This window comes from Eptesicus fuscus, chromosome 13 (assembly GCF_027574615.1).
Source record: "Eptesicus fuscus isolate TK198812 chromosome 13, DD_ASM_mEF_20220401, whole genome shotgun sequence".
Classification (NCBI taxonomy): domain Eukaryota; kingdom Metazoa; phylum Chordata; class Mammalia; order Chiroptera; family Vespertilionidae; genus Eptesicus; species Eptesicus fuscus.
In genome coordinates, this window is record NC_072485.1 from 76,678,496 (window position 1) to 76,698,876 (window position 20,381).

Here is a 20,381-nt window from a genome sequence, read left to right on the forward strand (position 1 = left end):
TGTTCCAAAATGTCATATTGGCAATACAAAAGGATCTAGTTAAAAAAATACAGAAATTCTAGACACTCTTTTAATAGTATAAGCACTATATGCAACATTTCAAATCAAGCTAATAACAATTAATTCACATTCCATTAGATCAAAAACAATATGAATGATATGAAATTGAGCTTTTGAACAGCACTAATAAACCTTTTCTTGTTAAAGATTCTCTTGTACATACAGGAAAAGTGTACACACACAGAAAGTATCTGATAAATAGAAAAAAATGATTAGAATTTTACAGGCCAAGGGGAAACCAAAGACACAGAGGACACTTTTGTTCTACTTCTTAATTGTTCTGACAGTTTTCACCCACCCTGTTTTTACACAGAGGGAATATTATTAACAGATGTAAAACTTTCACATAGTCAGGTTTTGTGCTCTCTTTAATTTTTTTCATTTTGAAAAGAGAATATTCCATGTAGAATTATCTATCTACTGAAGGTATAAAATTATAAATGTGTATTTCTCTTTTTCTAGTACAATTTCCTTTTTTAATACCCATATTCCATTCATTTCCTGATTGGAATAGAGGGGAATACACCTAATTAAACATAAAACTTTGTGTCAAAGTAGATTTAATGGTTAACACTAGTCAGTTACCTAGGGAAGAAGCACAAACAAAACAGATTGATCAAACAAACAAAAATATCCACCAAAAATACAACAGGGATAGGAAAGGGTGGATATATGTCAGAAATATATGTCAATAATTTTACATTGAGATATTTTCCTTTCAAACATTATAAGCATTTGTCAATTATGGCCGACGCTCTATCCACTGAGCCAAACCAGCTAGGGCTCATATACTAGTATATACTTTTATATATAGGTACATATATTACATATGACAAATGCTTATAAATTCCTCACGTAGATTTAGAATTAAGCAACAAGATCCATGGATTTCATAGTTTGAGACAGTCTAATTCTATAGTTTCAAGTTGGGCCTAGAAAAGTGTGCTTGCTCATTCTAAACCTAGCTCTCACCAATATGTTAGATTTTGGGCAAGTTAGCCTATGCCTTAGTCTGACTGTTACAAAGTGAGCAACAAGTAGAGTTTGCCTCTGACCTGTTAAAAGTAAGTGCAAAGTGCAAAGTGCAAAGTTACATGAGAAAAAGTGCTTATCTGTAAAAGCCAAGTTATGACTAATAGTGAAATTTTTATAGGTAATATAGGAGGCTTTATAAGGACCACTTTTCCTAATTATATGTAAATGTTACTAGATTATTTCTTTGTGACAGACAAGCAAACCAAGAGACACAAGAATCTAAAAAGGATAATGCCTTTGGTAGTCTGTAATGGTGAAGGTATTGCTTTTATGTGCCTTAAGATCATGCTGTCTTAAAGGAGAGACACATACACATATGGTAACATGACTTATACTTTCTAAACATTCAATTTGGAAGTAATTATCCAAGTCATGTGAGTTTCAGTCTCACCTCTGTAAAAATTATAAAACAAAATACAATTTTACAAATGATCTTTAATAGGAAAATGCAATGCCTGGTAAAAACATAAAGAACAGAGTTTTCTATTTCTCAGGAGTATGTTATATTTCTTTTCTTTGTCTTTCTTTTTTATGTGTGTGATTCTGGATCTCTTTATTACATGTAAGAGTTGTATTTCTTGAGCTCCTGCAAGGAGGAAACAAATTATACATACATACACACCAACCTACATACATTTGTGCACACAGATTAACTCCAGACGTTTATAGCTTATACTTTACTACATTCTTTTTTGTTTGTTTGTTAATCCTCACCCAAGGATTTTTTTCTATTGATTTTTAGAGAGTGGGAGGGGAAAAGACAGAAACATTGATGTGAAAGGGACACATCAATTGGTTGCCTCCCACACGCACCCCGACCAGGGCTGGGGATTGAGCCTGCAACCGAAGTACATGGCCTTGACTGGAATCAAACTTAGGACCCTTCAGTCTGCGGGCCAACACTCTAACCACTGAGCCAAACCGGCTGAGGCAACTCTACTACATTCTTAAGGAGAGACTGGTCACAAATAGGATTAGAAGGAGAGATAAAGTATAAGTTAAAATGGTTACAGATGGTGTTTTGTGTCCAGACATTAAGAGATACAAGGGGTTGCTGGTAACTTTAACCAATATTATATTTTAATAGCAGAAAAGTAAATTACTTTTTCTAGGTTCTCAAGCTATTATTTAGAAAAATCAACACATTTTCAAGACAATTATATATAGTTCTATATAGATAATCCTATATAATAAAAGCGTAGTATGCAAATTGTCCCCTCAACGGGAGTTCTTCTGGGAGTTTGACCAGGGGGCGGGCCGGCCGGGGAAAGGGAGGGAGGCCCAGGTCCAGCAGCCGGCAGCCGCTAGGGACCCTACCAGTGTACGAATTTCATGCACTGGGCCTCTAGTTTAACGATAAAATAGGTTAGTAATCTACTTAGTAACATGGGCAACTTTATCAAATTCTAGCCACTCCTAGATTTGAGGCCTGTTTATTTATTTGTTAGTATAACAACTCTTGCAAATCCTTGCTATTACCATCCTCTAAAGATCTAACTCCCTAGCAAGTGTTTTTTTTTTTTAGAGAAAATTACTGATACCACTCATAATGAAACATGACTGATGGCAAGAATTAACAACTAAAACCGGCAAAATATGGTGAATGCCATTTTATAATTTAAAATATAAGACCAAGTGATTATATTAAGGCCATCAATTTATAATGAAATATCAAAATTCTCTGAAGTTTTGCAACCAAGAAAGCCTAATGAAGAGTGGGCCCAATATTATGACAAGATAATCTAATGATTACGAATTCTTTTAAAATATCCAACACAAAAAAACCTACAACCTTTATCTACACAAAGGATACAGATATTTCATCAGTGCTACTTATGACATCCATACTGGAAATTTCTTTTGGAACCATTAAAATAAACAAGAAAAAAAGTGCTCTCTTCTTAACTGCAAAGATATGGAGTCCAAGCTTCTTATCAGGTCGATAATGATCAGGTTCAGGTTCAAGATGCCAACAGAACTTCTGTGGTGTAGTACTCATGCTTATTCCTCCTTTGCTTCTTGCAGTTTGTCCTAAAGGGCTGAACTGACGTGTCTTTATGGTTCAGGAAAAATGAACCATTCAAGTAACATGAACCTCCTATACCACCGAGATGGCAAAGTGAGCTTAGTGAGGTGGGAGTGACAGAGACTTTTTAAATACCCTAAACCCTTTTGTTGGCCCAGGATATGGCGGTGGTGGCGAAATACTGTGTTTTCTGGTCAGGGCCACTGCCTGTTCATAAGAAGGTAATCCTGTGTCCTCCACTGGAGGTGGTGATGGAAACAAGACGTCCTCCTCAGGTCTTCTGAAAATGATGGAGGGAGTCTGCCTTCCTCTTCTTACGTAGGTAGCTGAAGAACTAAACAGAGATACAGCATTTATGTCTAGAAAAGGCAGCAGTTTTAGTTTAAGATGGCAACATTTAAAAATCAACGGACTAATTTTATAAAAGTTGAACCTAACCCTAACATATAAAGAGCCAGGGTCCGTAACGTCCAAAACGACCGAACGGATGACCCAATGCCAGGCTGCGCGCGCAGCAGGCTCGGGTGGGTGGGGACTGGTGAGCGGGCTGAACTGCTGACCTCTCAGTCCCTCCTGGGTTGCAGGTGCCACAACGACCCAGCACTGACTGCCGCTGCCAAGGCGGGTGCGATGCGATTGGTCAGGGGGCCCCACCATCGCCCCACGATCACCCCACAGAGGGAGGCCCAGGCCACCAGTTCAGGGCTCCGCGATTGCCCTAAAGAGGGAGGCCCACACTACCCGGCCAGCGGTGGTGGGTGGGGCCTCCCTCTGTGGGGCGATCAATCGCGGGGCTCCGGGACTGCAAGAGGGTGCAGGCCAGGCTGAAGGACCCCTCCCCACTGAGTGCATGAATTTCTTGCACCAGCCCTCTAGTTTATTAATATAACAACATGTTTCTAACAACAGAAAGAGTCTTTCTTGGTCTAGTGGAAAGATCAAGAGCTTTAAAGTCAGACATGGGTATGAAGCTGGATCCTGTCATTTCTTAGTCATATGACCCAAGGCAAGTTAACCTAACTCAGTTTCCTCCTCTGTAAAGGGGGAATAATAATAGCTACCTCCACATAAGGACTCAAAATATGCTAATTTCCCTGGATGAAAACTTTCTCAAAGTATGGTGTGAAACCAAACGCAGGTTTTGTTGAAAGGCAGCTCAACGCGCCAAGTCGAGGAAACCAATGCCACCGATAATCACAACAGCTGCTGTCTGTCTCTCTCCTTTGTCCCCCTCCCGCAGTCCTGCTGCCTGATGGGTAAGATCCCTTCTAAACCGTTCTTTCATCACATCACTCTTCTCTGCGAAAGTCTAACCTGCAGCGTTCTTTCCATTGAATCGAGTTCTCACATAAGTGCCTCCTTTTCAAAGCCTCCCCGATCCTGGCCTCGTCCTGTTTTTTATGGCTCTCTGCTCCTGCCAAGGTAGCCTCTTTAACACTCCTCAGGATGTGCAATGAATTCTGTCCCATGTCTGTGCTTTCACTGGGATGGTTCCCTTCCTCAGATTATGTCTTTTTCCCACTCCATTGATCTAAGCCCAACAATTAAAAAAAAATATATATATATGGCCTAGTTCTAGACCCACCATTTTCACAAAACTTTGTCAGCTACACCAGCCAATGAAAACTGAAATGCAATATGGTCCGGATGTTTTGAACCTACCTTTTCCCTCCTCACTTGTAAATTACAAAATGGTAATTTAAACATTAGTAGATGGATCTGTTTAGACTGTGAAGCTGGCTAATCTATGCATAAATTAACCTCCTACAGTTATGGCTCACAAGATAATTAAAATTCATAGGTAATCCCCAACCTCTAGTCAATATTTACAATATCCTTCCCAACAGTTTAGCAGACTCAAAACTCTGTAAACTTTTCCAAACCAAGGAAGTCAATTTGCACCTTAAAACACCCTTTCCTTCAGAGTTAAGAATGAGATCTGAAATTGGAGGGAAGGAGAGAAGAAAAAGATCTGTGTAAATCTAGGAACTGGATAATCAGCCCTTCAATAATTGAGAGGTGACTGAGATCATTACACGTTTACTTAGAGGGCTAAACACAATTCCTCCTCTGTCAGAAATCTGGAATGTTTTCACGGTAGGCTAGTCACTTGCCACATTCGCTAGCTTGTAACGAAAAGTTCTATTTGTTTGCTTATAGGGAACAGATGTTTTATTTGAACAAATACATTTTTCCACGTCAACTTTCAAAACTTGAGATATAGAAACAATATAGTAACTGCATCAAAGCCATTAAATATCTACGCAGCTATTTCTTACATACATCTTAGATGAGTGAAATCAGAAAGTATACACCAATAACATCTCAAATAAATGGACATCATATTACACCTATTTTACTCCATAAAATAAGAAGCTAAGAAATGAAAAGATCTTGTTTCCAATTTCTTGGCATGTTTTTACAGAGGAATGAGACAAACTTTTCTGACAAGGATCTTATTTTTCACTCCTTTCTTTTTCAAATATTTCCTCACCCTTCCCCCATTTCAGACTTGCAAAATATAGAAAGAAAACAAATAACTCTGCTGGAAGAATTTCTTGGGACAACAGATGAAATGTACTTTAGTAAGTGTCTGAAAGTTAATCCCAACAAAGGAGAATACTTGGTAAACCTAAAATTTAGTCCCCTAAAATGCAAAGGGTCGCTGTGAGGGTTAAAGTGAGACAACAGATGTAAAAATGATCTGTGAACTGTACAGCACTATCCTGAACTAACATTAAGTGTAACTATTTTAAAAAAGCTGACATTTGTGAGCCTTCTTGTATTCTTTTGAAGGACCAGAGTTTTTAATTTTTAATTTTAATACTTGGAAATACTTTCTGTCTGTTAAGGGAAATTAATAGACATCATACAGCATAAAAGATAGTGGCTTAAGAAAAATTAAACCAATTCTCCTTACATTCTCTCACTGCTCAGATATTTGCAGGATTCACAGAAGTCTGTCTGACACACTCCTTAGTCCATGCCCACAGGTCACGTGAATGCCTGAGGGAGCTTTTTGGGAAGTCCAGTTTGGGGACAGAATTACAATTTGCTGGCATGTCTCCTGTCTGCACCCTTTCTGTGGGCATCCTTACAGGCCCAGTCCTTTGCCTTCTGTTCTTTCATCTCACTCAGAACCTGCCTAGTCTCATGGCTTCAGCTTTTGTCCTCCAACAGATGAATCCTAATTCTACATCTGTTGTCCTAAACTCTGACCTTAACAATACAGAAAAAAACTTTATTGTGATAAAATACATATAACTCAAAATTTGCTATATTAGCCATTTTTACGTATATAATTCAGCAGTATTAATTATATTCACAATGTTCTGTAATCATCACCATTATCTAATATCCATAACCTTTTCATCATCTGGTCACCATCATGCGTTTGTTCACTTCATTTGAAAGTGTAAATAGGGATATATAAGCACCAATTTGGAATAGTCTGTTTAGTATCTGGTGCTCTTTAAATTAACATTATTCTATGCTTACTCATCTATATTTACTGAGAAGATAATATAGAAGCTAATAACTTTTTATTCCTATAAGTACGTTGAGGTTCTATTATGTAAACAAGTACTGCTTTTATGAATATTCATGAAACTTTATTAATGTGCTATTATCTTCAAGTGGTAACCATTTTATTTTATTAATTTGTATTTGATTTAAAGTATCAGTAAAAATAACTGAATTTAAAAGCTAGTTATTCTTTTTCTATTTGGGTAGCCACATGGCTAGATCTGATTATCACTGTGACTCAGAGTAAACTATGGGACTTCTTGCCTCCGGAAAGAATGTGGGGACACTGGTATCTGCCTCCTGCTCAAGAAGGAATCGTTGCCCGGCACGCAGCGTGGTTCAGTGGTTGAGCATCGACCTATGGAGGTCAGGGTTTGATTCCTGGTCAGGGCACATGCCCAGGTTGCGGGCTCGATCCCCAGTGTGGGGTGTGCAGGAGGCAATCGATCAATAATTCTCTCTTATCATTGATGTTTCTATCCCTGTCTTCCTCTCTAAAATCAAGTAAAAAAAATTTTTTTTTAAAAGGACACATTGAAAATTTAAGCTGACATTTGTGAATTTTCTTGTATTCTTTTGAAGGACCTGAGACACAGCATTTTAAAGTTTTTTATTTGTGTTAAATTAGGCAACCAAACAACTATCATACTAGAGGAAACTGGGGACACATGACAACTAAATGCAATGTACTATCTTGGTTGGCTCCTAGAGCAAAAAGAGGACAATAATGGAAAAATTGGTGAAATCTAAATAAGGTCTGGAATTTAGTTAATATTAATGTACCAATGTTGTTTTTTTAAACCTTTTTTTATTCTGTTAATGCTCATCCGAGGATATTTTTCCATTGATCTTTTAGAGAGAGTGGAATAGAGAAGGAAAGAGAGAGAAACATCGAAGTGAGAGAAGCACATCAATTAGTTCCCTCCTGCACGTGCCCCAACCCGGGCCCAGGCCAGGAAGGAACCTGCATCCTGCATCCGAGGTACGTGCCCTTGACCAGAATCAAACCCGGGACCCTTTGGTCTGCAGGCCGATGCTCTATCCCAGGCGTCCTCAAACTATGGCCCGCGGGCCACATGCAGGTGTTTTTCCCGCTTTGTTTTTTTACTTCAAAATAAGATATGTGCAGTGTGCATAGGAATTTGTTCATAGTTTTTTTTAAACTATAGTCCGGCCCTCCAACGGTCTGAGGGACAGTGAACTGGCCCCGTTTAAAAAGTTTGAGGACCCCTGCTCTATCCACTGAGCCAATCCGGCCAGGGCCCAATGTTGTTTTATTAGTTTTACAAATGTACTATGATAACGTAAGCTGTTAACAATGAGGGGAACTGGGTGAAAGATATATGGTACTTCTTTGAACTATCTTTGTCACTCTTCCTGTATATCTAAAATTATTCCAAAATAAAAAGTTTATTTAAAAAACAGGCAGCCATTTTAAATCCACTTAAAAATAACAGTACAGAATGTGTAATAGTGAATTAAATATTTTCACTTGGTACTTACCCTGGATGCCCTTGCCGGTTACACTTAGTGATACAAAGATAGTAACCAAGTAATCCAAAAATAACCAAAAATACTCCAGCAGCAATTAGTCCAGTCAGAAGGCCCAAAACGTCAATTTTCTCTCTGCTACCACCTTAAGAAAAATCATTAAAATAACATAAATATAACAACTGAAAAGCCCTATTTGTGATTTCAATAAATTTAACCCTGGGTCTAAGCACAGTATTAAGCATCAAATAATTAATATTACTTTTTAAAAAATCTTTGTGCTAAACATATGACCTAAAGAATTTTAAACAACACTTCCTGAAAGCCCTAGTTATGGTTTTGTTTCTTTTAAATAGGTCGTATTACATGAATAATATTCAAGACTAAGCAGGATAAACATAAACTTTGTTCCACTAGGCACACTTTGATATTAACTACTAAGATAAATGTATTGAGCAACTCTAGTGTAGCTGTGTAATATAGTCTCCCTATAAGCTTGGGCCCTACGCAAGAGGAATGAAAGACTAGCTGGCAGAAAACCTACCTGACTAAAAGTCAACTAGAGATGATCAATATACTAGTAGGTAAAGGCAGGATCGTCCCTCTCTAGAAGTTACTTCATTTTACCTAACCATCTTAACTTACCTAGTAACATATGCTTTCCATTCACTTGTAATGGTAAAAAAAAAAAAAAAAAAGACAAAACAATTAAAACAGTTTAACTACTTGAAAGCAATGGAGTACAACTTTAATTCTGTGCAAGTCTTGACTTAGCTGAGCTGTTTAAAGCAGCTTTAAGCCTATTATCTCATTTCCCGAGTATCTCACCAAACTTGATTTTCATTGTATAAACAGATGAATGGGGCCTTTCTATCTTAGATAGCCCAGTGTATAACTGAGAAATTTTCCTTGAGTTTACAAGGTAAGTATGTTGAGCAACAACCAAACTCAAATAATGAAACTAAATGTGTTATAAAAGAAAGGGTGTGGGAAAAACATTATTTAATCAATTCTTGTCTTACCTGATTTTGTGTTTGGTCCTTTAATTGAATAGTCCTGCCAAAATGCCAGCTAAGAGAAAGATAAATTTTCCAAGTCAATTTCATCTCATTGTCATTTTATTTGGTCCCCAATGCCCTAGACGAGGGGGCGGTAAATTTTTGGCATGTACTGCAGGTAGGATGCCAGTTCATTCAAGCTAAAGGGTGTGATTCACTCTGATTAAAGCACTACCACGCACTACTGTTTCTCCCAGCTCTGGAATGGTCAGGGGATTATTGCCAGTGCCACCTCTCCACCGCTCTACCCTGCGATCCTCCCTTCACCTGCCCAGAGCTCCCACTCAGGCCGCAGGGAAACTACTGCATTGCAGAGGCGGTGAAAGTGCCAAAGGGAGAAGCTGAGGCAGGAGACTAATTTTTGAAAAGGAGTCTGAATTTTTCGACGCTAAGTGGGCCCTCGGCTTGCTAGGTTTTATTGCAAGGTATTTAATGATTTAGAAAGACATCCCCAAGGCTGTTTAAGTTCAGTGTTACTCGAGAGAATGGGAGCGATTTTAAGGAACCCTGATAAAATTACAAAACGGGTTTGTGAAAAACAGAATAAAATCTCAACAGGCACCCTTACAAAGTGCAGACTTTGTTTGCCCTCTCTAATACAGGCGGCAGGTTTTAGCGCGGAGGCTGGGCACAGTTTTTTGGGGAAAAGAACTACATTCCATTAAAACCTGCATTTGAAGGATACCAAGCGAGGTTCTTATTGACCAAAGAGTAAAATGGAACTTTTGAGGAAGGGAAAAAGGAGCTGGGGTTATTTAATCTACAAAAGCAAAGAATTTGGGTCATTGAACATTCTTCAAGAATATGCCAGATTATAACAAGGCCAGTGCTGTCTCTGCGTTGTGCCTTTACGAGATTAACAGACGGGATTTAATTATATTTTAAGGGAGAACGTCTAAAAGTTTCGCCCTTACATTTACACAGTTATGCCAAACAACAAACTCCTGGGTGCGGGGACTATCGATTTTGTACCTTCAGGCTCTAGCAGAGCGCTTGGCACACAGTAGACTGCCAATACTTGAACTATAAATACAGTCATCCAAAAGGTTAGGCCACTGTCAGAAAACCCTGCTCAGAGTCTTGGGTTAAAGTCTGTGTCAGAGAACTCACTCAAATTATATCCTGAAGCTTAATTCATTCTGCTTCGTGATTGTTTTTGAAGATAATAAACATTAAACACACAAAATGACAGCATAATCGATCGTTTGCTGACTACTCTAAGCCCAGTTAATTAAGCATAAAGCCAAGTCTAAAGCAAAAGCTAACTCGCTTTTTAAGAAAGTAGAAAAGAGGTAACTGATACAGAATCCTAATTTTATTTAAAGCATTAAATCTCTAATGACTGCGAGTGCCATTTTCTTAAGTACGATTTAATAAGTTTCCAGACAATTAACATCATTAACCGAATTACCGTTTTATCTTCATCCACAAAAATCTCTCTGGCTTCTTCATAATTGCAGAGTTCTTCGTTGCACTCTCTTTCTAGGTCACCTGGCGTGAAGAGCTCCAAATCAAACCTATTATATAGCAGGTGTCTATGTATGAAAGAGTTTGCTTCTTCTTTTGATGTAAATACTAATAAAGAAACAGAAAGATTTCAAATACTGATAACAATAAGAAAGAAAATTCCTATTTAAATTGTGAAAAGAGTGAATAGTTTTCTTGATGTAGCTAAATTAGACCAAACTTTCTTGTGTGGTTTTCAAAGTTGCCAAAAAGAAATATCAGTAAAAATAATTCTATCAGTTGAAGCAATTGGTAGGTATAGTCTGGTGTTACTCAGCTTGACATGGGTTTAAAATACTAAACCAGCAATGCAGTACCTCAAAGCCTGCCTAACTTAGCTATAGCTACATGAAATCTAGTTTCAGAAAGGAGAATCAGAAATCTGCTTCTGTATTGCTACTTCTCAGATTTGCCCAGGTCTTCACATTTTATTGACTAAAAAGCGGTGCCAAATTTCTCGTTGTCGGTCTTCTGTTCGAATAGGCTATCTGAGTTATAAAAATATCCCTACCTTCCCAATGGCACTCAGCAAGGCTACTTTCAACTTGAAAGGAATACAAGAGAGGCATAAACGTGTTTTATTGTTCCTGAAGTGATATTTATGCCAGTACAAATCCTCACCCAGAGGCGGCTTGCCACTTCCCTGAGTGTGAAAGTTCCAATTCGGTCTGTGCCTTATCAAACTTTTCCCTGCCTCCCTTACAGTCTTAGGAGCAATACTGCCTTTTATTGTTTGGGTTCTAAGTAACCCTGAAAGTACTTATACTTGAAAGAAGCAAACTTCCTTGCTCTGGATCATCCTGAACTTCCACGAGAGATTCTATTTTCCCTCTGGTCTTTTTGGATCTGCCTCCTCAGATTCTCTATCCATCTCCATTTCTCCTGCCTTCGACCATTCTAGGAGGCTCTCTGTGCATTTCACCATTTCAGACCCACCAATCCAAATATTTCATTCTCTTCCTCTCTCCTGTCCCCCCATGTTTTCTAAGTAAATTCCTTTTAAGTCACTGGCCTTTATCAGAATTTAGCTGCAGGTTTTCCCAGTTACTTTTCATATTCCCATTTATTATATATCTTTTCATATGTCTTATTTGCATATAGAGAGCATTGGCTTCTGTGCCATACAACTCTCCTAAGACAGTTACTGCTACACACTTGCCTCTACTCTGCAGGTCTCGGTACTACCTCCGAGTTTATGGAGACTTCCTGTTTACACCCTGCCTCCCAGATCAATGAAGAGGCCCTCCAGGGCAAGGATTACAGTCTTTCATTTCTACGTCTCCAGTACCTAGCATAGGGCCTGGCACAGAGTATGTGTTAACAAAGTGGTTAATAACTGAACAGGTTGGCTTTTTAAGCAGAGAGGATTCCTCTTTTACATTTCCCACAGATATCGCCAGCCTTTTGCATTCAAGTATGATCTCTAAATTCCTTCCAGAGTTTGTGATACTTTTGAGAGTGTCCTTTTGACTGTTATTGTGTGCATAGATGAATACATTCACAAGGCTTCTGGGGATCAGCATCTGGTCCCACTGAGAATGGATCATCAACCTCATATATGAGTGAACTTACCAGTACATATATGGTACAACTTGGGCGATACCAAGAAGGATCTCCTTCCAAAATCTGTCCTTTTACCACGAGCTAGCCTATCCAATTGCCTAGAATTCTGTCATCAGGGTTCTCTCTCTCCCTCCCTCCCCCGTCCCCAGACGGTTTAATGCACTAAGCTGTATTAATCATTAATAAGTCATCCAGGAGTATTAGTGTAACAGATCCTTCCCAAATGAAAATGAGCTGAGAGTAGGATCTGATGAGAAGGGAGAAGGGACAGGAATGTGTGGGGAAGCAGATCCAAAGTACTAGGGCTGGGTAGGGAAGCACAATGACAAGGCAGGGAGAAGGATGCTGAGAGCCAAAGCATTTCCTCCCTTTTCTGTGTGTGTGTTTTTTTTTTCTTTCTTCTTTCCCTATGTTAGGCTTTAAGAGCCAGTCTATTTATGACCTGGAACCCACAAGGTGTGAAAATATAAGTTAGGAAGCCCCAAACCTAATCTCACAACCATCCGACTATATCCAGAGATTTGACAATCAAACAGGACCTCAGAGATCATTCCACTCCTCACCACCATGACTTTACAGATGAAGAAATTCAAGCCAAAAGGCATCGCGTTACTTGCCTCGGGTCTCAACAAATCCAGACCAGATCTTGAACTCTCTATCTTTCCAGGAAGAACAACTCATTATGCTCATTATATTACCACATAGCCTCATGTAATTAAAAAAAGAAAAAGAAAAGAAAAATGGCACTCACTGATTTTCGAAGTTGAAATAGGTTCTCCATTCAGGTTAACTACAAACCAGATCTTGTGTGTGTGTGTGTGTGTGTGTGTGTGTGTGTGTGTGTATGTATATAATCAAAAGTAACTCGAAATCAGTTTGTATACATTGCATTTAACAAACCACAACATTACCAAATAAACCACAAATTAAGCTAAAGAATATTTTAGTGCTCCTATGATTGACATTTCAAATACTACGCTTTCTAATTTGAGATCTGTAATAGGCGGCTTGGGGCTCCCAGGGGGTTTTCGGGGAAACTGAAGCCGTGCTCACCTTCTTCCCCCGCAGGCCCAGGCTCCTGTGGACCTCCTGTGCAAAGAGGAAACGCGATGGTAGCTACGGGCAGTCGGCTGAGTAGAATCAGAAGCGTAAACATAGTCCAGCAACGGCCAAACAAACTAAAACAGAAACGAACAGAAACACACGTCGAACAAGCCCCTGCCTCCGCATTTTGAGTTTCTGTAGGACCTGAGTCACGGACCTGTCGTGCTCAAAGCCACCGGACAATTGTTGACCCGCGCGCGGTTTCGGTCACCCGGGTCCAACCCGCGCCCTGAAAGCGGCCGCGCAAGTGCCTGGGGACAAGCGCCGCGCCCCGAACCCGGCCGACGCCCGGGCAGGCCCCTGCCGCCCCGGCCGACCCTCCGCCTCGAGCTGCAATCGGACCCGATCTGCGGAGTGGCCGCTCCGAGAAACCCACCCCCGCCAGGGCCAGGGCCAGGGCCAGCGCGGGGCAGCGCACCTGCAGCTCCGGGCGCATGTTCCCGCCGCTCCCGGGCCGGAGCCCCGTCGTAGGGTAGTGTCTGCGGCCGCCAGACCCTCCGTCTCTGCGCGCCCCCCCAGATCTTGGCAACGCTCTCTGCAGGACGGGGTGGCCCCAGCGCCTGGGCCAAGGAAGCGCCTGGGGTCCGCGCAGAAGTGCCCTGACCGGCACGGGGACGCGCGCGACGGAACTTCCTGCCTGGGTCCCGGGAGGCCGCGAAGCCGATCTGTGGGAACGGAGGGCGGCGGCTACCTGGGGAGCACCTGGCGGCGCCGCTCCGCCCCCGGGGCCGGCCTACCTGCGGCGGGCGGCCGATGGGCGGGCGTCTCCCGGGAGCTCGCGCTGCTGCGCTTTCTTAGTCGTGAACCTTTGGTCCTGAGCCCTCGGCTAGCCTGGCCCCGCCTGAGCGCGTGGGTGGCTGGTTTATCTCGGTTCTAGACCGGCTTTGTCTGCGACTTGAGCGGGGTGGGGTGGGGTGGGGTGGGGTGGGGGGCTGCGAGCGGGTATTTTCAGTTCTCAGTGGTCAGCGGAGCGCCCTCGGGGCGTCCGGAGGTTTTTGGGTTTGGGATCCACTAGGCTGGGGTGGTAATGGGGGGGGGGGGGAGGCGGTCTTGTGGTTACCTTGACTCAACATTCCTAAAAGGGTGATCTGGAAACAAGAACAAAATATGCATCAGAGAAAATTCACTTTATTAATAATATGAAATGGGAAGTGACATTGAAATTATTCGATGGCATTGGTTCTCCAACTCGCTAGATCTGGGATGTCGCCAAGATCTTTTCAAGGACTCTCCGAGATCAAAACTATTTCCATTAGGATAAGACAATTTGCCTTTTTCATTTTCTTAATTTATAAAATTAAGCTTAATTTTATTTTGCAAAAAATCAACAAATACATATTCAGATCTGGTTTATCTTCAAACCACGTGTTCGTTTTTTTGTTTTTTGTTTGTTTTTAATATTTTATTTTTTTTTACAGAGAGGAAGGGAGAGGGATAGAGAGTTAGAAACATCAGTGAGAGAGAAACATCGATCAGCTGCCTCCCGCACACTCCCTACTGGGGATGTGCCCGCAACTGAGGTACATGCCCTTGACCGGAATCCAACCTGGGACCCTTCAGTGCACAGGCCGACGCTCTATCCACTGAGCCAAACTGGTCAGGGCTAAAATATATTCTTTAGTATAGAATAGGGATTAAGGGAGCATTTTATTTTATTTCATTTTTAAATATTTTTTATTAATTTTAGAAAGAGAGGAAAGGAGAGAGAGAGAGAGAGAGAACCATTAATGTGAGAGAGAAACATCCACAGGCTGCCTCCTGCACAACCCCTACTGGGGATCAAGCCTGCAATGTGGGCATGTGCCCTGACCTGGAATTGAACCAGCAAACTTTGTGCATGGAATGATGCTCAACCAACTGAGCCACATTGGTCAAAACAAGGGAGCATTTTAAACATGATTCTGGTAAGTCTCTTATGAGCCTACTTTCCAGAAAAAATTTATATGAAATTTCCTGATTTAAAAAAATCTAAAGTCATAGATTTAAGTTGAGAAAATATGGTATGTGAGGTTAAGGTCATTGTATTATCTATGAGCTGATGCACAATGTAAGATGTATAAAAGAACCTAAACAGACATCTATCTCAAATTTCAGGCAGGATATAAGAGTGCATAGAGAAGTGAGAGCTTTTTAGATCAGATAGTGAAAGAAGACACAGTATTCATCTCAAACAATAAGTTGTAAGCAACATATTCGTATACAATGCCAATTTATAGAATGTAAACAACACCCATTAAAAAGTGTACTGTGATAGCCACACATTTTGGAGAAAGATTCCCAAACCAGGCAGATGTGGATTGAGATAAAAACTTAGGCAATATAGACCACATAACAAAGATGGTTAGTAAGATGGAATTGAACTTGGATCGCTCCCATGGCTCCAGGGCCGCGCAGCAGCTGATGATCTGGTATTGGTAGTAGAGCCAGGAGCAAGAGTCCTTAACACACCTGAAATCCATGGTTGGCTCCTTCAGCAGAAAGTCTGTCTTGCTGAGAAGGGTCCAGGTTTGGATTCTTGTCCTTGTTTCTGCACAGACTGATCCTGGGTTACTTTTCCTCTCTGAGTTGCTGTTTTTTTTTGTGTGTGTTTTTTTAAAATATATTTTAGCCGAAACGGGTTTGGCTCAGTGGATAGAGCGTCGGCCTGTGGACTGAAGGGTCCCAGGTTCGATTCCGGTCAAGGGCATGTACCTTGGTTGCGGGCACATCCCCAGTGGGGGGGGGTGTGTAGGAGGCAGCTGATCGATGTTTCTCTCTCATCGATGTTTCTAACTCTCTATCCCTCTCCCTTCCTCTCTGTAAAAAATCAATAAAATATATTAAGAAAAAATAAATAAATAAAATAAAATATATTTTATTGTTTTTTTACAGAGAGGAAGAGAGAGGGATCGAGAGTTAGAAATATCGATGAGAGAGAAACATCAATTAGCTGCTTCCTGCACACCCCTCACTGAGGATATGACTACAACCAAGGTACATGCCCTTGACAGGAATCGAACCCAGGACCCTTCAGTCCACAGGCCAACGCTCCATCCACTGAGCCAAACCAGTTAGGCCAGAGTGCTTTTTATGTTGTTTGTGCTCAATATATTTTTTTGGGTGGAAGCCATATATTTTCAGGCGGGGAAAGTACTTTACACTATTTTGGGAATAGCAAATGGTCAGATGCCTCATGCTGGGGAATCAGCAGATATGCACTTTAATGACATTCCTCGGTAGAAGGCATCCACCCACATATCTGGATATTTGGACCAAAATAAATGAGGCTTTGTGTTCATGTGAAATATCAGAGTTTATAGTCTGAGAGGGGAGGCAGATATAGAAATGAGTCTGTTTCTCAGTAGTGAAGTACATCCCTGAATGTTTCCCTGTAATATTGGATCCCACAGAATATTATAGCATTTGGCAATATGCACATAAACTTCAGCCACTATGGAACTGCAAGTAGATATCATTGAGAGTAGATAGCAAAGAGAAGAGCATAGTCAGAAACAACATTGTCCAAGATGGTTGATTTCTTCTATTTACTTGCAGCATTTATTTTCTTATTTTGTACCATTTGCTTGTTAAAGTCACAATATTCTTATGCCTTTCTTCCAAAGCATTTTAAGTGCTCATATTCTGGCCATCTGTGGAGTTGGGCCAGATATTATGATTCTTACTTTACAAAGAGAGAGCATGAAATAAAAGGTCTTGGATGGTCATTGGCCAAGTAGGAGCCTGGCTCTTGACTCTTTTCAGTACTTTTTTTTGAGTTATTACCAAGCAATGGAGGGCACTAGGTAAAGAATTATTTAATTTAAAAAGAAATAAGAAAAAAAAACAAAAAAAACCCAGAGCAATGAGATTAAAATATGTGGGTTAATGTGATAATGCATCTTTGAGTTTGAGCACGTAACCCGCCCACTTACCTGTGTGAATTCAACAATGAAACGGAAACTTGCTTTACTTTTCATGCCTGCTATGGGCATGAGGGTTGACTCAGGAAATGTTAAGGTTGTGGCATGAAGCTCTTACAGCATGAGATCATATTCATATTCTTTTTTTTAAAATATATTTTATTGATTTTTTACAGAGAGGAAGGGAGAAGGACAGAGAATTAGAAACATCGATGAGAGAGAAACATCGATCAGCTGCCTCCTGCACACTCCCTACTGGGTATGCACCCGCAACCAAGGCACATGCCCCCGACTGGAATCGAACCTGGGACCCTTGAGTCCGCAGGCCAACGCTCTATCCACTGAGCCAAACCGGTTAGGGCACATTCATATTCTTAAAGACACAGTGATGACTGTACCATTCAACTACTCGGAACAGGAGATGCAACTTTCCTGAACTTGATATTTCTGTGACATTTTAGCCTTGACATTTCAACATCAATTGTTTGCAATTTTAATTTATCCTAGTAAAATCAGCAGATGGAAAAGGAAAGACTCCTAGTGTTCAAGGGTGATTATATGCTCATCTACAGGTATTTTCAGATTCAACAAATAGGTAAATGTTTATTTAAACATTTGGTTAAAGTCCACTAAAGGAATTTTTTAAAAATATATTTTATTGATTTTTTACAGAGAGGAAGGGAGAGAGACAGAGAGTTAGAAATGTCGATCAGCTGCCTCCCACACACCCCACGCTGGGGATGTGCCAGCAACCAAGGTACACGCCCCCGACCAGAATTGAACCTGGGACCTTTCAGTCCGCAGGCCGACGCTCTATCCACTGAGCCAAACTGGTTTTGGCTAAAGGAATTTTTGACTAGAGTTCATATTGACTTCTCTCATTTAAGAACAATGACTGTTAATAACAAAGCAAATAATATCAAGAACAGTGTGAGGGGTCATCTGGTTTCACGTGATACTGGGTAATAATAAGAACTACGTGTCATGCTTTTAAAAATGAGTAATCCTTAAAATCCTTACGGAGCATATAAGAATCACCGTGGTTCTGAGATGCCCACAGGGGCCTGTGACAGGGACTCGTGTCACAATTGGTCACAAAACTCTCACTCTTTGTTCAGGCCTTGGCATTTTTACAACTGTAATTAATTCTTTGACTCATAGGCTCATTTTATCATCACAGTCTTACTGTCTGATTGCCACACATTTTTTTGGCCTCTATTTTGGAAACTCATGTTCAGGTGTTCTAAGAAAACATAGATATTATTTTCATACATAAGTTTATTTGGCATCAATTGCAAAACTATACGTTCTACCCACAACGTGAGAAAGGGGAGTTTAAAAGATCATGCATTTTGTTAATTCTGCATGGAAGAAGGATAATAACGCAGTGTGTTGATATTACTGGTATGATTAAAGGCACACATCACGTGGGAGAACTGTTAGGAAGTCTATAAGCCCGGCTTCCATTTATCCCTCTTTGGCGGACAAGTCTCCTTTGTTATTTTACGTATCACTCTGGTTTGAAGCTCTCAAATAAGAGTTCTCGAAACGTGAGTTTTGAAATATAAAATGTGGGGTGTTAAGCATTGTTTCTTTTACGGATGTACTCTAATGGCTTTAGTAAAATTTATAGCGCTCCTTTACCCACTTCCAACAATGCCTCCCTAACATTTCCTGAGACCCAGGAACAAAATCTACCAGTCTTCGAATCTCACCTGGCACATGGCAAGATTTCCTAAGTGAATGCAAGAATTAATAAATTCTAGTCCCGAGTCTGCTTCTCTCTAGCTAGATGACTTTGAACAAATCACTTCTCTGAACTCTGTCGTCCTCTCCTGAGACATTGAGGGCTTGGTCTGAATAAACCCTAAGATTCCTTCCTATGCTAAAATTCTATGGTTCTTTGACCATCCTTAATAATAGAAGAGTAAAGATACTCTACTTAAATAAGTTTCTAATTATTATTTCCTGTCTGGGTAGTCTTAGATTACTTGCTATTATATAATTTATTAGAGGCCTGGTGCACGTGGGGTCCCTCGGCCTGGCCTGCACCCTCTCACAATCCAGGACCCCTTAGGGGATGTTGGAGAGCTGGTTTCAGCCAAATCCCCACAAGCCAGGCTGAGGGACCCTACTCTTGCACAAATCCGAGCACCAGGCCTCTAGTATGCATATAAGATTTTTGGTTAATCTCTTCCCGCCCTCCCTCCTCCCCCACCCATCCCCTTTCCCTCTGAGATTCATCTGTCTGTTCCATGTTTCCATGCCTGTGGTTTCCGCTCCTGCATTAAGCATCTGCTCCCTGGTGGTCAGTGCACATCATAGCTACCAGCTGGTCAGCCTGTCAGCCAGTCGTTTAGGCTTTTATATATATAGATGTTAATTAAAAGGAAATAAGTCATATCAAAACATAAATTAAAAAATGTAAATTTTAGAATTTGTCTGTATACACAAATTATGTATTTTATAATTTGTTCAGCCACAATTATTCAAAATGGGAAATTACTAAAATTTTCTATGTCACAAAAGATATATTAAACATTTTTAGATTTACCTTTATTGGTCTCTCTACTCTGATAACTTGATGTATCTTTTCATTCTTGTGTCATTGACATTGCTGCAAAATCTTTTTTCTGTTATTAGGACTCTATTTCTTTCCATCTTTACTATCTTCTTGGATTTGTGTTGAATTTATATATATAAATCTGCTGCTATTTTCCCTGTTTTAGCTCACCCATTGCTTCATTATTTTTTTTTCCTCTTTTATCCTCAGAATTTAAAAATATAGGGAACACTGATCTGTCTTTCATCTTTAAGGAGAATAAAGTTTTTTTTCTTTTGAGGCACATATTGTGCCTACTATGAAATTATCTATATAGTGTTGGACATTTAATAAATATTGTATGAATTACATTAATTATTAATACTTTATTAGTTTTTATGTTTTTATTGTTCAATTTTTGTTCATATGTTCCCTTTCCCCCATTTTCCAGTTCTATCTTTTTGTTTTCCTTTCATTCCATCTTATTTCTTCTAAGTTATCATTTTGGAAACTTTTGTGTGTTTTTTTCATGATTCTCAACTCTTTTATTTCTTTTCCCTCTCTAAAGAATT

General features: G+C 40.2%; 1 protein-coding gene and 1 pseudogene across 1 annotated transcript; both read right to left on the bottom strand.

Moving 5' to 3' along the window:
• Positions 1–1,510: 1,510 nt before the first annotated feature.
• Positions 1,511–14,025, bottom strand: PRRG4 (proline rich and Gla domain 4). Its single transcript, XM_008147005.3, has 6 exons — positions 13,787–14,025; positions 13,318–13,442; positions 10,607–10,770; positions 9,160–9,208; positions 8,150–8,282; positions 1,511–3,455 (listed from the first exon to the last, which is right to left on the bottom strand). The coding sequence occupies exons 2-6, from the start codon at positions 13,418–13,420 to the stop codon at positions 3,221–3,223; spliced, it is 684 nt and encodes a 227-aa protein (XP_008145227.2). The 5' UTR covers positions 13,421–13,442; positions 13,787–14,025; the 3' UTR covers positions 1,511–3,220.
• Positions 14,026–14,323: 298 nt separating this feature from the next.
• On the bottom strand, positions 14,324–15,827 carry LOC103291047 (serine palmitoyltransferase small subunit B-like; annotated as a pseudogene).
• Positions 15,828–20,381: the final 4,554 nt, after the last annotated feature.

What these genes read in the sequence shown, in the direction of transcription:
- PRRG4 (XM_008147005.3), bottom strand. Translation starts at nt 13,420, where the DNA reads ATGTTTACGCTTCTGATTCTACTCAGCCGACTGCCCGTAGCTACCATC. An exon ending in TGGGCCTGCGGGGGAAGAAG is followed by an intron (nt 10,771 to 13,317) that starts GTGAGCACGGCT and finishes TTTCTTTATTAG; the next exon opens with TATTTACATCAAAAGAAGAA. An exon ending in AGGACCAAACACAAAATCAG is followed by an intron (nt 8,283 to 9,159) that starts GTAAGACAAGAA and finishes ATTTTTCTTAAG; the next exon opens with GTGGTAGCAGAGAGAAAATT.